This window comes from Ambystoma mexicanum, chromosome 1q, assembly GCF_040938575.1.
Source record: "Ambystoma mexicanum isolate Mex_15411 chromosome 1q, UKY_AmexF1_1, whole genome shotgun sequence".
Taxonomy (NCBI): domain Eukaryota; kingdom Metazoa; phylum Chordata; class Amphibia; order Caudata; family Ambystomatidae; genus Ambystoma; species Ambystoma mexicanum.
Window position 1 is genome coordinate 269,429,934 of NC_090922.1, and position 14,237 is coordinate 269,444,170.

Below are 14,237 nucleotides of genomic sequence, written 5' to 3' on the forward strand. Positions count from 1 at the left end.
GAGACCATGGATACTGCAAACAAGTTAGCTGCAGCACTTGGGGGCAGGTTGCCACTACAGCAATGGGTCCAGATCGCAGTACTGCCTCTAGCCTACCTTCCATTGTCCTCATTGAACCCCTCCCCAGCAGCCCATGAAGCCAGCACATGAGCCAGCGGAGAGACACAGGCAACAAGGCGGGCCACGACCCTGCAATGTGGCTAGGGCCATGTACATCAAAAATGATGTCTCACTATAGAAGTTGTTATCCAGGTTTGCTTTTTTTCATTGATAAATTTGCATTTAAGTTGTATCCTGTTCCATTTAAACAAATCATAATGTCTGCTGTCAAGACTAATGCAGTTTATGTTCTGCATTAAGTATGCTCGATCATTTAACCTTCTGTGCGCCTTGTAAATGGCAGCTTGACAATGATCTTGATGGCCACATGGTTTTTCCTCCCTTCTGGCCTGTTGCATCTGTGTGTGGGAGTGGGGCTTCATTTGCAAGCCCATCATGGCCTCTGTGAGGGATCAAGAGTAAGACTCAGACACAGTAACTGGTTTCAGATTGAAAGAAGACATTTTTATTATGAAAAGAAAATGAGGGTTTGGACAAATTCTATCTAACCCTCAGTCTATGAGGGGGTTTCTCTGCCTCAACAAAACTAATGCACGTCTGTGTCAGCATGTCTAAATCAAAAAGGTTCTCTGTCCTGTGACCAAAAACCTAAGCTGACCCTCACACACTAAACTCAATATAACGTGACAGGGGAATGTCTTTGAGCTGTTTACCATCAGCTTCCTTCCAAAGTTCCAAACAAAAGTCTTGAAAGTGAAGAAAAGAAAAGAGGATAATGGTTCATTAGAGAAAGGGTCTTCTGGACTTATGATAGCACTATGTGACCAATGAATCCCCTGCTCTTAATTTAGTTATAAAATTCTGGCCCTGGTGTGCCCTTATTTTAATTAAATAATTATGACCCCTCTGCCCTCAATTTAATTAATACCAAACCTCTACCCTTCATTGTAATCAATTAACCACATATCCTATAACTTTATCGAATATAACCCTTAAAAAAGAGAAAACAAATGGAAAAAATACCACACTCCTGATTCCCATCCCGAGACCGTCCTTCAAACCTCCCCAACCCATGATTTGGTGCTGCTAGGGGTCATGCAACCCTACCAGCAACACCAAGGAAGAAAACAAAAAAAAAAACAAACAAGGCAAAAGGAAGCCATTTCGCTTCACCCCACCTCGCCAGGTAGACCCCTGCACGCCAAACTCTAGTAAGTCCAGGCCTTTTGGCCCATACTCCTGCCAAAGCCCCCCCTTAAACCTAATGTTACCCCGACTGCTGCCCTTAAGTTTCATTGCTTTATCTTGACCCCCCTGCCCTTACTTTAACTATTTAATTCCAACCACCTCTGCAACTGATTTAATTTGACACACTGCCCTTAATTTAATTAATTAATTCCAACCCCTCCACCCTTAATTTAATTAATTCCGACACCTATGCACTTAATGTAATTATTTCTGACCCACCACTGATTTAAATAATACTGACCCCCCTACCATTAATCTTAATCAATTCATCCCTTGTCCTGTAATGTTAGCAAATTGAACACCTAAAAAAAATAGAGAAAAAATTAAAAAAAGAACCCACTCCTGATTCCCATCCTGAGACCCTCCTCCAAACCCTGATTTGTGGTACTGGGGGTCACGGCACCTTACCAGCAACACTAGGAGAGAAAGAAAGGAACTAAACAGTGCAAGAGGAAGCCGATTTGCTTCACACTGCCACGCCAGGTAGACCCTTGAATGCCAAAATGCAGGTAAGTCAAGGCCTTTTGGCCTGTACCCCCACCAACGCCTCCTCCCCTTAACCATAATTTCACTCTGACCCCTGCCCCTTAGTTTAATGTATTCTGATACCCTTCCCCTAATTCAAATATTTAATTTGACCTCCCTGTCCCCTTATTTTAATTGAATAATTCCAACTGCTCTGCTTTCAATTAATGCATTCTTCCCCAGCCCTTAATTTAATGAATACTGACCTCCCCTTCATTTTAATCAATTAACCCCTTATGATGTAACTTTATCAAATTTAACCCCTGAGAAAAGAGAAAATAGGGAAAAAGACCACAATCCTGAACACTTATGCTTGTAACATTTTCAATTAGAGACTAACATGTCTCCAGATTTATTGACATATGATTTTGCGGCACACTTTCTTTGAACACATAATCTGACACATCTTCCACACTTTTATCAGTGCCTGTCAAGACCTATATTGCTCTACATATCCTGTATATTTACAAAAGGTTTAGATAGTTTGAGTCCATGAAAATGCTTTCTCTGCATTTACAGCTGGGTTGCATAGATGCTGTGTCCTGGTGCATGCCTTGGCTACATAGGGGATACCACAGCTTTGCATCCCACATCCAAAAGATAAATCATTATATGCGATTGTCTAAACAAGATAACTTTGCTTTCCTTCCTTTTTTACAAAGAAATTATTTTCTAAGTGTATAGTGATTGTTTCTACAAGTGCTTTCTCGATCTCTTCATCTTTAAGTCTTATGACTTCAATCAGATCCATATTTTCCTTGAAATTATATGTTACTTTGGTTAGTTTGTTGTTAAATAAACCAAAGTACCCGCCCGGTAGCTGAATGGAGCAGAGGAGAATAGAAGAAAGAATGGCATCTTCACATGTCTGAAGGTATGTGCAGACAGGCTGGAAGAACTCCATGCTGCGGGGCTGAAGGGTGAAGAACAGAATATGTTTACAGGTTTCTTCTACTTCAGTGCCAGAATTCTGCTGAGTGGGGTTGTGCCGGTATCGCTCTGTTTTGTCTAGGTACCAAAGCCCCCTTTTCTCTGTGAGGCAAAATGTACCCGGAATCTGATGGTCTACCTTCCCAGAAACCACCTCAATTGGTTGCCACGTTTGATAGCCTAGACCTGCACCGGCATCAAGCAGGTAAGTCTTGCCATCAACAACCACAGTCAGCATAGGGTGGCTAATATTTATGCTGTACATTTCCAGCTCTGGGATGTAAAAATTGCCTCCAATGAGTGTGACATCATAACCCATTTCTTTAACGATCCAGTAGAACAGATAATTGTGTTCCCAGCAACATCCGCCTCGTTTTTTCCTCACAAGTTTTTCAAATATATCTTCTAAGCCAAGGAAAATGGTTTCGCCACAGTAGCCACTGACATTTTCGAATGGAATTGCCCTTATATGATACTGGAATATAGCTGTCAAAGTGTCCAGGTCAGCTTTTTGAGTTGATCCTCTGTAACAAATTCTCTTGAAATATTCCAGTTTGTTCATTATGTTTTCTGAAAAAGAAAATACACATTTTTCAATGGACCACTTTTTAAAGTAGCCATCAATTTGCTTGTTAACTGTCACACCAAAGGCACAAAAACAAGTTATATAACAACATATTGTACAGAAAATCTAAAATCTTGTCAAGTTACGAACTTTGTATGAAGCCAACAGTTTTATAGAAGAATTTCATATTTTGTATATGCAGTAGTTTATTAATTTATTTATTTATAGATTTATATTGCGCTGAAAACCTGCAAGCATCAGGGCGCAAACACACACAATCAATACAACATGTGGATGACGGGACAATGGGCACTTCCTAGGAGCAGCCAATTTGACTAAAAGTCCTCACCTCACTTAAAAAGCAACGTTTTCAGAGTTTTTCTGAAGGGTAAATAGTTTGGCTCTAGTCAGAGCCGTAGGGGAAGGTTGTTCCATTTTTGTGCTGCTAACATTGGAAACACTCTCCCCAACCCGTTGGAGCGTCTGTGGGGTAGGACTGAGATATAACCCAGGGCCTCTGAACTGACAGAGCGCCTGGGAACATATTGAGGGATCCTTTCCTTCAAGTAAGCCGGCGCTTTCCCATGAAGGCACCTGTGGACCAGGGTCATAGATTTAAACTGGTTCATGCCCTCGACGGTCAGCCAGTGTAGTGCCATTCTTTCGGTGGCAATGTGATCGCTTTTAGTTTTCCTTTTTTATTATTCTTACTGTGTTGTTTTCGATGACTTGACATTTTTCTATGCAGCGTTTATTTGCACCTAGAAGTAACACATTGCCGTAATGAAGTCGAGAGAGGATGGTGGCCCTTGCAATGATTGCGGTGTTTTCTTCCCTTAGATACAGTCGAATGGTCCTGAGAAGACGTAGATGGTAAAGACAGTTCTTGTTAAGATTCTGGACCTGAGCATCTGCGCCCATAGAAGCTTCCAGGACGAGTCCTAGGGTTTTGACTTTCCCTGAGACCTGAATGGGGGAATCTTTGATGATGAATGATTTATATGTGGGTCCCAGTTTGGCTTGAGCCTGCTGGATCCGAAAATCATCATCTCAGTTTTATTGCCATTAAGACACATCCAGTTTGTTTCCATCCATGCCTCGATGATGTTGTATAATGTTGCCACATTAGTGCTGTCCTCAGAGTAATTGCTGCTTAATTCCACCACCAACTGGGTGTCATCTGCGTAGTTCATGAAAAATGCTCCATGTTGTTGAGCACTACGCAGAGACACCTGAGGTAGAGGTTGAAAAACAGGGGTGACAGACATGCGCCCTGCGGAATGCCACATAGTATGGGTGCCTCTTCGGAGAATTGTTCTCCCCAGTTATTTTAGAATTTCTGTCTGCTAAAAACGAGACCAGCCATCCGGTGGCATCTTAGGAGCAGTTGGCAACTTTGAAGTTGGTGATGATCAAATAGGTCGAAAGCTGCGCTAAGGTTCAGAAGTATGAGTAAATCCGTCTTACCCTTATCCAAAATACTGTGTGCTGTCCGGAAGCCTGACAGTTGGCTATGCAGTATTTTATTACAGTCTACATGTTCTTGCAATTGTACAGTAGCTAGCTACCTTCTACATCACTTTGAGTAGAAAATTGCAATTAGTAATAGGTTTGCACTTTTGAGGTTGTTAAGTTGTTGAATGATTTCAGCTGTTTTCTGTGGGGGTGTGCTTAAGGTCTAATACCTCACAACCTAGGCATGTAATTGTGGCTGGGAACATGTGGATTGAGTCCCTAGCTACAACCGCAATCCCCCCACCTGATCCCGGACCCCCTGTCATCTGCGTTAGTAGATATTGCACAAACCTTTTGGGAAATTCACAAGGACACACATCTTCTGCCTCCTGACACTGCACAACGACTTGGCAATTTTGTTGAGCGATATTGTGCAATTTTGTTATTTGCAAAACCACCATGAGTGTGGCTTCCTAACCCTAACTGCCTTCATGCAGTGCATTGCAGCACATCACAGCTTGTGGCAGTACATTGAATATATAATGAGAGAGTAATTACTTGAACAGACACTTCTGAGGAGGTATGGAAACATTGGTACAGGCTATAGGCACAAGCTGTGTGTGGAGTTTTATACAGTGTGATGCTACCACTGTGGGGGCATTAGTCGTGTGAGAATCCGACGTAATGTGCAATTCCAGTAAGAAGTAAGGTGGCATTGCTGAATATGCAAAAGGAATAGGTAAGCAGTTCCTTATTGGTAATTCAGAGGTTTGTTCGCATATTGTGGATTCTACATTGTTTTGCTTGTAACTAATAAATAGCTACACATGACAACTAAATGCATGTTGTTAAAAAAATCGAAAAAGTACACAGTATCTTGCAGAAATAGTGTCTTTATAAGGCTAACTCTATATATTTGTCAGATATCTTTTTAGACCAAAGGAGTCAATTCCTCAGGTAGTGATGAAAAGGAGATTTATAGTGCTTCCCTTCAACTGGTTCATTATGAAGCATCCTATTGCGATTGGGTATGGCGGCATTGGGCAGGATGGGACTGCAAAGGTCAATGAAGGAGGCCTTTACTAACAAATATTAGCCCCAGTAGCGGGCGTTGCAGAATATCAGGTTTCTAAGGTCACGGGCAGAATGTCATGATCCAAGCGCTCCTGCTGAGCAAGCTGACAGCTGCTTGCACCCACCCCGCCTCTTCCCACCCACTCCCCATGGTCCATCAGACTACTCGTCACTTCCCATTGGCCCCCTTCACGCCCATTTACCTTTTATTTTTCCGGTCCACCACACCACTCCTGCGTCACTCCCCAGCCACCAGGTGGAGCCCTTCTTTCTATTTTAATATCGGCCATATTGAGTGAGTATTTGTTTCAATGAATGGGTCAATGTGAGCATGCAACCCGTCTATTGACACAATTACATTGCGATCAGTGCCCTGGTTTTAAACCCAGCAGCAGCGGGATTTCTCTTCCGGTCACGTCACCAGGTCACAGAGTTAAGGCCCTCACGTGGCGGGTGCTATTTCTGCATTCAGATACTATGCTCCTTTTATCAAGTACTGCGTCACTGCAAGGTCTGTTGCGGACCCTTCATACACACAAATCAGATTCTGAAGTAGGCACACAGCCAGAGATTTAAAGACAGAATAGTGGATTATGTATGTAAACCTCCTTACTCCTAGTATGTCACATTTTTTGCAGTTAATTATTTAAAACATAATGCCCCATTTCACCAACACCTATTTCTCTACCTTACTCAGCAGAACAGCCCAATGTGAATGTGCAAGGGGGGGCATAAGGAATGTGATGATTCGGGAGTGCTAGGGGTAATCAGTTTACCATACATCACCCTCCATTACTCCCAAATGACATTAGATCTGAATAAAATCCCCTCCAGTACGGGAAGAAAGCTGAAAAACTTCCTCTTGAAAAAAATGTTTTGTTATATAAAACGGCCCAATCATATAAAATCTTGGACTTCTCTGTGAACTGCTTTTTCTTGGTTGACTGGCTGTGTCCCAAACAGTCTTCTGCAGACCCGAGGTTGCATGTTCCCTGTCATTTGTCTCTTCTTACCCCTTTATCACTCTATTTATTAGGATTTTTTTCATTTCTCTATTATTTTCCTTGGACTTCTCAGTGTTCCCCCGGCTCTTAAATTATCTATCTGTGAAAAATCACATATCTGCACCCCACCCCTTTGCTTTGGAGCTCTGTGCTCCAAAACAACTGTGTTTGCCATCAGCGCCTTATTCAACCCAAATAAATAATTACCTCGCCTACCTCCACCTAGTAACATTCCTTACCAAATGATGGTATATCAAGTAGGACAATGAATTGCCCTTATCTGTTGCTGAGTATGACAACTTGTCCAAGAATCTTAGGCTGTCAATCCAATATGGTGACACAATATGTTCCTGTGTAAGGACGGAGGAAACCACATGCAGGACAGGAGAACTTATACACACCAAACATCGTAGACCGTTGTCATGATATTACTGAAGACCAGAGCACGTTGGGACCAACATTCGAGCACACAGAACACAACATGCTCCACAACAGCTAAGAGCCAGAGGTAAATCAGGCCCGCCGAGGCAAATAGCTGCCGGAATTACCAGCACTGGTAATACAGGTGCCTGTAATTCAGGTAATTCCCCCAATGTAGTTCTATGAGGGTCATTATAAGTGTCCCGTTGTGGGCAACATGCCAGTAAAGTGCCAGTAATGCTGCCGCCAGCATTTGTTCTGCACCAGGAAACGACAAGTTTGCTGGTGGGGGTGACTGATTTACCACAAGCAGAATATGGCCGGAATTACTGGCACCGGCAATACTGGTGCCATAATTCAGGTAATTCCTCCATGGAATGGGGAATTAGAATTACATGCACTCCCGCCACCTGTAATATCCCGGAATTACCAGGATATCAGGCAGCGGGAATGCTAATTCCATTTTGGGGTATTCTGCCGGTATTATACCACCACACTCGTGACAAGGGCCTATCTGTGTCTTTTCACTGAAGTCTTGTAAATAATAAGCATTAGCAAAGCCAACAGTTTTGGCTTGTGTATAGGTATTTCCAAGCACTGCTATTAAATGTCCAGGTTTTCTAACCATTTTGCAGCTGCTACCATCAATGGTGAGTTATTAACGGCTCTAGGTTTTGCTTTGATAATTGCCACATATACCACCTCTTTGATAACAAGAAGGGCAGCTGACCGGCCTTGCAGCATGGTGAAAGCTCACTGCGAGACACATTTTGTACATTTGGTCTGTGCTGGTTTTATTTTCCTAATAATAGATGCTGAGTAGCAGCTTTTTAAGAAAATCTTTTGGGGCATTGTTATAATGTGGCTACAAAGGGCATAAAAACGAGCCCAATATTCTTCCCATCTCTCACCCCATTCGACTGCTTACAGAAAAGCCTTGTCCTCCTTCTGTGTACTGCGCTTTGCCAGTGGGTCTCCCATGGTAAACACATGCAGAAAGAAGGGATGCAGCACTTTCTCACACATACACCTGGTTCTCCTGCGAGCCAAATGCTGGACTAGTTTTCTGTGTTCACCTATGCTGTATGCTGGCCACCTATTAGCCAGAGTCATTACAATGTATCTTTCCAGTGCCGGCTGGTGATTTATTTACCTGGATGGGACTAAATAAGTGAGCAACAAACATAGTGAGGAAACCCAATCACATGCAGGGGGGAAAGGTGGAATAGGTGGATTCTTACAAAATGGGTTCAAATTGAGTATTTTATAGTGATGGTTCTGGTTAATAATTGCCTCAAAATACATAAAATGTATAAACAGTTTTGTAGGGTAACACAAGAAAGAATCCAATAGATGCCAAGTTGGCAAAAACAGTACACAGTTGTATTATGCAACACATGTTTGTGATGCCTGTCTCCATAACATATAACAGCAGTGCTACTGTAAGAACACACTCAGGATAGCTATGCCCAATAACTCCAATATTGCCAATGTAAGAAGACATTTTCATGCTAGCTGTACCGCAATATGCTAGCATTGCTATTTTACGAACGTGCTCACATTGGCTTTGCACGAAAAAGTAAATATTTTCCACTGTAAGAAGGCTTTGCCATGTAGGGTGTGCACATTTTTGCCGTATTTCCACGGCAAGAACATAATCATCTTGGCTGTGACCAATAGAGCCAATATTGCCACTGTAAGAAGATACTTGTGATGGTTGTGTCTAATAATGCAAATATTGCCACTCTAAGGCGACATTGCTATGCTGGAGATTTAAATGGAGGCCAGTATCAAGAATGTTGGCATGCTGGCTGTGCCTAACAATAATGCCAATATTGCAATTGTATCAATATGGTTGCCTGCTGGCTGTGCCAATATATGCATGCACTGCCTAATAAAAAGAAATTCTTCGTGTAGAGACAATCCCAACCAACACAACAGATACTGGTGCTGTTCCTTTGCCTCCACCTCAACCCCCTCAACCAGGCTCCCTTTCCCAACACTGCAAAAAGCCATGCACTGCTCTGAACCGCATCTGGGTGAAAGGTGAATAAAACTGGGCTAAAGGATTCTGGGTAGGTGATGAGCTATCCATAAATGAATCGTGTAGGATATGTTTATTTTTGTTAATAGCTAGTGATCTCCTAACAAGTGTAAACAGGATGTTCTTCTAGGGCAAACCTTTATTGAATTAAAAATCATTAGAAGACATCAATGTACAAAAAAATATATTTTCATATGACACACAATATGGTCGTTTTAGAAACGCTGATACCCAAAGTTTTGATGAATGTTGAGTGAATCTTTGTTGCGATTGTAACCAGAGATGACAGAACAAACACAGTCCTGAGAAGCAAGCAGTGACACCCCTGTGTTATCTGCCCAGCTCCCAAGCTTTAAGGACAGTCTTAGTTCAAACAATAGGTTCAAACTTATATGAAATCTGCGGATCGTGATTGGCTGCACCAGAGCATGATTCTGTTATCATACCTATCGATAATGCAACCACTTCCTTAGGTAGATGCCTTGAAATCTGGGACCATGTATGCTTAACACGCACATTCACTTCTACACACGTACATTTCGCTTCTACAGCAACGTTTGTACAGTTAAAACGAACAGCAAATATATTCCGGCGTATATGGGTGCACGATTAACCTTCTATGCGCACCTCGAAGGAACGAAATGCTATCCGAACTTCTGCCAGATGCTGCTCATGAAAGAACAATCCCCTGCAAAGGCACTTGCTTTCACCTACAGTGATGAAGGCGCAAATAGGGGACTTTTACTACAAAGGACGCAAACATCAACTGAGGGTTCTCAGCTTTACATTAAATTACACCACTGTGTCATGGGCGGGTTCATGTACAAAATAGTCAAGAGTTTTGAATTAACTCATGCATCCAGCATGCAGTAACACGCTGTATTGGGTTGTCAGCTTTGCACACACCTGGACAGGCCTACATGGAGATTAGACGAGTTTTCTGGAATAATAACGGTGACTGAGAAGTGAAAAACGCAAGCAAAGCTGGGCCTGTATCTACTTGGATCACAGGCTGTGTTTATTTCTGCAGAGGCAGCAGCCTCCAAACCTGACATGTCGCCATGTGACACACAGTACTGGCCTTTCATGGGCACACCTTGAATGGCAATACACCAATTTCCTTTTCTGGCCAGCCCACTTCTCCAACTTAGGGGGGTTCTCGAGTAGTGTATCTGGCTGCTACAATGAAACTTGGTTTCCTGTTTTGAAGGCACAATCCTAAACAGAACTGTAGTTCTGTGTGAAATCGGTTAACGTTCATGTCATTCTGTTCTGGTGGCATCAGACAATCTGAGATGAGAGTCACGATTACTGGGTAAGAAAGAGCCTCTTGGACAGTAACTCTGTGACCTCTGCATTGAACAAAAGGGTGTCAGACTGCTTTAGTTCAATAACATTGGGGCTCATTATTAATTACCCGGTTTGGAAAAAATGCTGGTAATTCTGGCACCGTCATTTATTTGGTACCAGGGAAACACAATTTTGCTGATGGGGGCAGTGATCTACCAGCAGGCCGGAACTACCAGTAAATCAGGCCCTTTCTGGCAAATCAATGCCAGAATCACTGGCACCGTATCCGGGCTATCCCATCCACGGAGTCCGATTGGACTCCATGGAATGGGAACTTACTGCCCTTTCCACTGATAGTACTAACCCGGTAATACTGGGATATCAGGCAGCAGAAGCAGTAGGCGTAGTTTGCCGGTATCCCACCGGAATTACCGGCGGGATACCAGCAAATTCGTAATGAACCACATTGTGTGTAGCTCACCGGTTGCAGAAGTCTACGAAAGCAGATGTGAGAAATTTAAAATAGTGGAGCTATGTTTAAAAAATCGTGTTATATTCTCTTTTTACATGCCAAAACAACCAAAACAGTGGTGCCTTAAGATAGAAGTGGAGGCTAGGTGGATGAAGATATTTCTTTTGCTTTTTTGCTTCTAGAATTCAGCAACTTACTGCGTTTACACGTTCAGTCTGATCACGAGGCTCTCTGAATCAGCTAGGACTCTCCAGATCCGACGGTCACTCTGCCCTGGCTCCTACTGCTCTGCATCAGTCCCATGCTGCTCTGACCCGCCCACCAACGATATCTCAAACATTATTGGCTATCAAACAGCCAATGAAGATTGGTATCTGATGGAGAAGGACAGTCAAAGAGTTCAACTAACTACACTGTTTGCACATGAGAACATGCTGACGTGGATACTCCTATGTCGACCCGCTAGCCTCCTAATAAAACATATTATGTTTTCTGTGCAGACCCCAAAGGGCTCTGAGTAGACAACAAAGAAAACATTTATGCCATGAGACGTGCCCCGTGCCTGCGCTCTATGCCACAACAATGCACAGTAGCTGGGCTAGGATATAATTAGTCATTAAATTAGTCATTGCTTATTACTGAGGGCCAGACTGCAGGCATTTCAAGGAGTGCTTTGGTTCAATGGTGGGCCGTGCCCCCGCCCTATGTAAGCAGTCGCCTCTGGCATTGAGCAGAGCAAACATTACAGTGTGTATAATCACTTGAGCAGGGCTAAAAAGGGAAGCACAACGAACATGTAAAACATGCTCAAATGGAGTGAGATGAAGCACCAAAGCACACTTTTGATAATTAGAAACAGGTGCTCTAACTGGGACACAACGAAAAATAAAACATGCTAACATTTGATAATCTGGCCTAGGACACATAAAAGTACATCCATCTCCATACAGCTACAATCAGACCCCTAACGTGACATCCACCAGCACTGAAGGAGGCCAAGAAGGTAATAAGGGAGAATATGTACCAAACTTCACACAGGATATTGATACTGATATTGAATTTGTATCGTGCTCGTACACAAGTGTTTCAGAGCTTGATGAGGCAAGGGAGGGGAACAAGGGAGAACAAAACAACGATCTTACTAGGCCCAGTGACATTGAGAACCCGCAAGTGCATGGGAGAGGGAAAGGGGAAAGTGCATGGGGGGGGGGGCGAGAAGTGGAAAGTGCTGAACAAAGGCATAGAAAAATAATAAATAATTAATTTTAAAAAAGCAACAAACAGTGGTAGTGCAGCCAGCAAGAGGCAAATGCTAGGTCTAAGGCAACAGACAGGGTGTGTCTCATAATTGCAGAAAAAAAGGGGGAACTGTAGGGTTACAGATACAGAACCCAGTTACAAGGGATTGCCAGGAGGCATTGCGGGTGGGTGGCAGGTTGAGCTGGTACTTGGGCCCGAAAGTCTGAGGGTAACCAGCTGCATGATGGCGAGACAGAACAGATAAGCAGAGGAGAGGAGGAGCAAAGGCAGAAGCAAGGAGGAAGGTCTTGAGGTTCTTCTGGAACCAGAGATGGTTCTCCTTAAGTTTCAGAGTGGCACTGAGGCTGTTCCAGAGGGAGGCCCCAGACGAAGACAGAGATCTACCCATCAGCTTGTTTCTTTGAAAAACAACTGACCGTGAGGTAGTTAGAGCAGTGGTGGCTGGTGAGTTTGAAAGCTGGTGCGGCGTAAAGATCCCTGGGGAAGTTTTTGGAGCGAGCGCACGCAGCGCACAAGCCCACACCACCCAATGGCGGTGTGGAGGGGGTTCTCCCCCCGCAACAGTTTTTGGAAAAATGGCCTCCAAAATATGCTATTTACTGTCCAAAACCCACCGAAATATGACATAAAAAGCATTAGGTTTTACATACTAATATCCCTTAGCCTTGCAGGGCCTCTTGCCTGCAAGTTTCCTTGGTGAATAACAATGGAGAGATAAACACTGCAAGAGTGTCGATTCACAACAATTGATATCAAGCCACACATCACAAGGAGCATGCAGATATGGCATGGGGTAGATAACAACTACCCATGTGACACTAAAGGACTGACAGCTGAAATGATGCCCTCATACTTGGCCAAGTATGTTGAACGGTACGACCTGGGAGTCGGCCGAGCAGTCTACTGCTGGCAAGGGGGCAAGCAGGGATCTGGTAAAATCGGTGGGCCTTTGGAAAGGAATAAATAGCCCCATTTGTCTCTGGGCATGTATTATTCAAGGTGTGCATCATCCCAAATGCCCTTCACTACATCAGCAGAGGTGTAGGGCAAGTATCCCTAGACCATCATTTACCTGTTCTTAATAAAAAAGGGCCTCAGCCTGAAAAGACTCCAGTTCTGGGAAACCCCAGCTACAGCTGCCCAGCTTCCCCTGGGGAATCATGCCCAGGGGCACACAGTGATGGGTCCTTCTACCAGACCCATGTAAAATACCTTCCATTCCTCATCGGCAGGGGTGGACTGGCCTATACAGAACTCTGGGGATTTCCTGGTAGGCCTCTGCACCCCGGGCCTCTTTTGTGTGGGACTGGTAACCTATTTTATTTCTAAATGGTCTCATAGAAAGGGGATGGGAGTTGCTGAAAATGTGTAATATGGGGCCACTTAGAACATTATTTTCAGGGCTTTGCTTCCCAGTCCACTCCTGCTCATCAGTGACCCTATATAGACAGAGTGGTGAGGTGTTGTGAATAATCCCACAGCCACTCTTCGCACGGGAGAGGTGTGATTCGGCGCTTGCATTGCAGGCTGCATACACACTGCATCAAAGAGCTAATCCCAGTGCCCTCTGACGAAACTGTCATCTTTGGGAGCTCGATTTACTGTACGGTTCCTTTACCTGCCAACATTTGGGGGCGTGCCAGTACCCCTCGGCCACGGACCGTGGGTAAAGAAAGGCCCAAGCGGCCCCGCCGCTGCGTTAATACCAATCACATTTGACTTCAAGGATGGGGCAACAACAACATACAGTAAAAAGGTATCTGAACTGCTACATACTGGGAGCCTGCACAGCTGTCACTTCTCGCACCTTATCATCACATATGAGTAGTGCAAAGCTTTGAAGTGCTTTCAAGGGAGTCACGTGCTCGCACTCCTCTGGCCATCTCGCAA

The 14,237-nt window shown here is 43.8% G+C and overlaps 1 protein-coding gene across 2 annotated transcripts in view; it reads right to left on the minus strand.

Moving 5' to 3' along the window:
* Positions 1–542: 542 nt before the first annotated feature.
* LOC138527422 (arylamine N-acetyltransferase, pineal gland isozyme NAT-3-like) overlaps positions 543–14,237 on the minus strand; it is a 50,154-nt gene continuing 36,459 nt past the window's right edge. Inside the window, exons 1-2 of one of the 2 annotated variants that reach the window (XM_069638549.1) lie at positions 11,285–11,388; positions 543–3,333 (exon numbers count right to left, since the gene is read on the minus strand). In XM_069638549.1, the coding sequence (XP_069494650.1) occupies positions 2,456–3,325 (870 nt within the window). In that variant the 5' untranslated portion in view covers positions 3,326–3,333; positions 11,285–11,388 and the 3' untranslated portion in view covers positions 543–2,455. Of the gene's footprint in view, positions 3,334–11,284; positions 11,389–14,237 lie in introns of those variants that run through there. The other variant, XM_069638558.1, reaches the window with a different exon arrangement.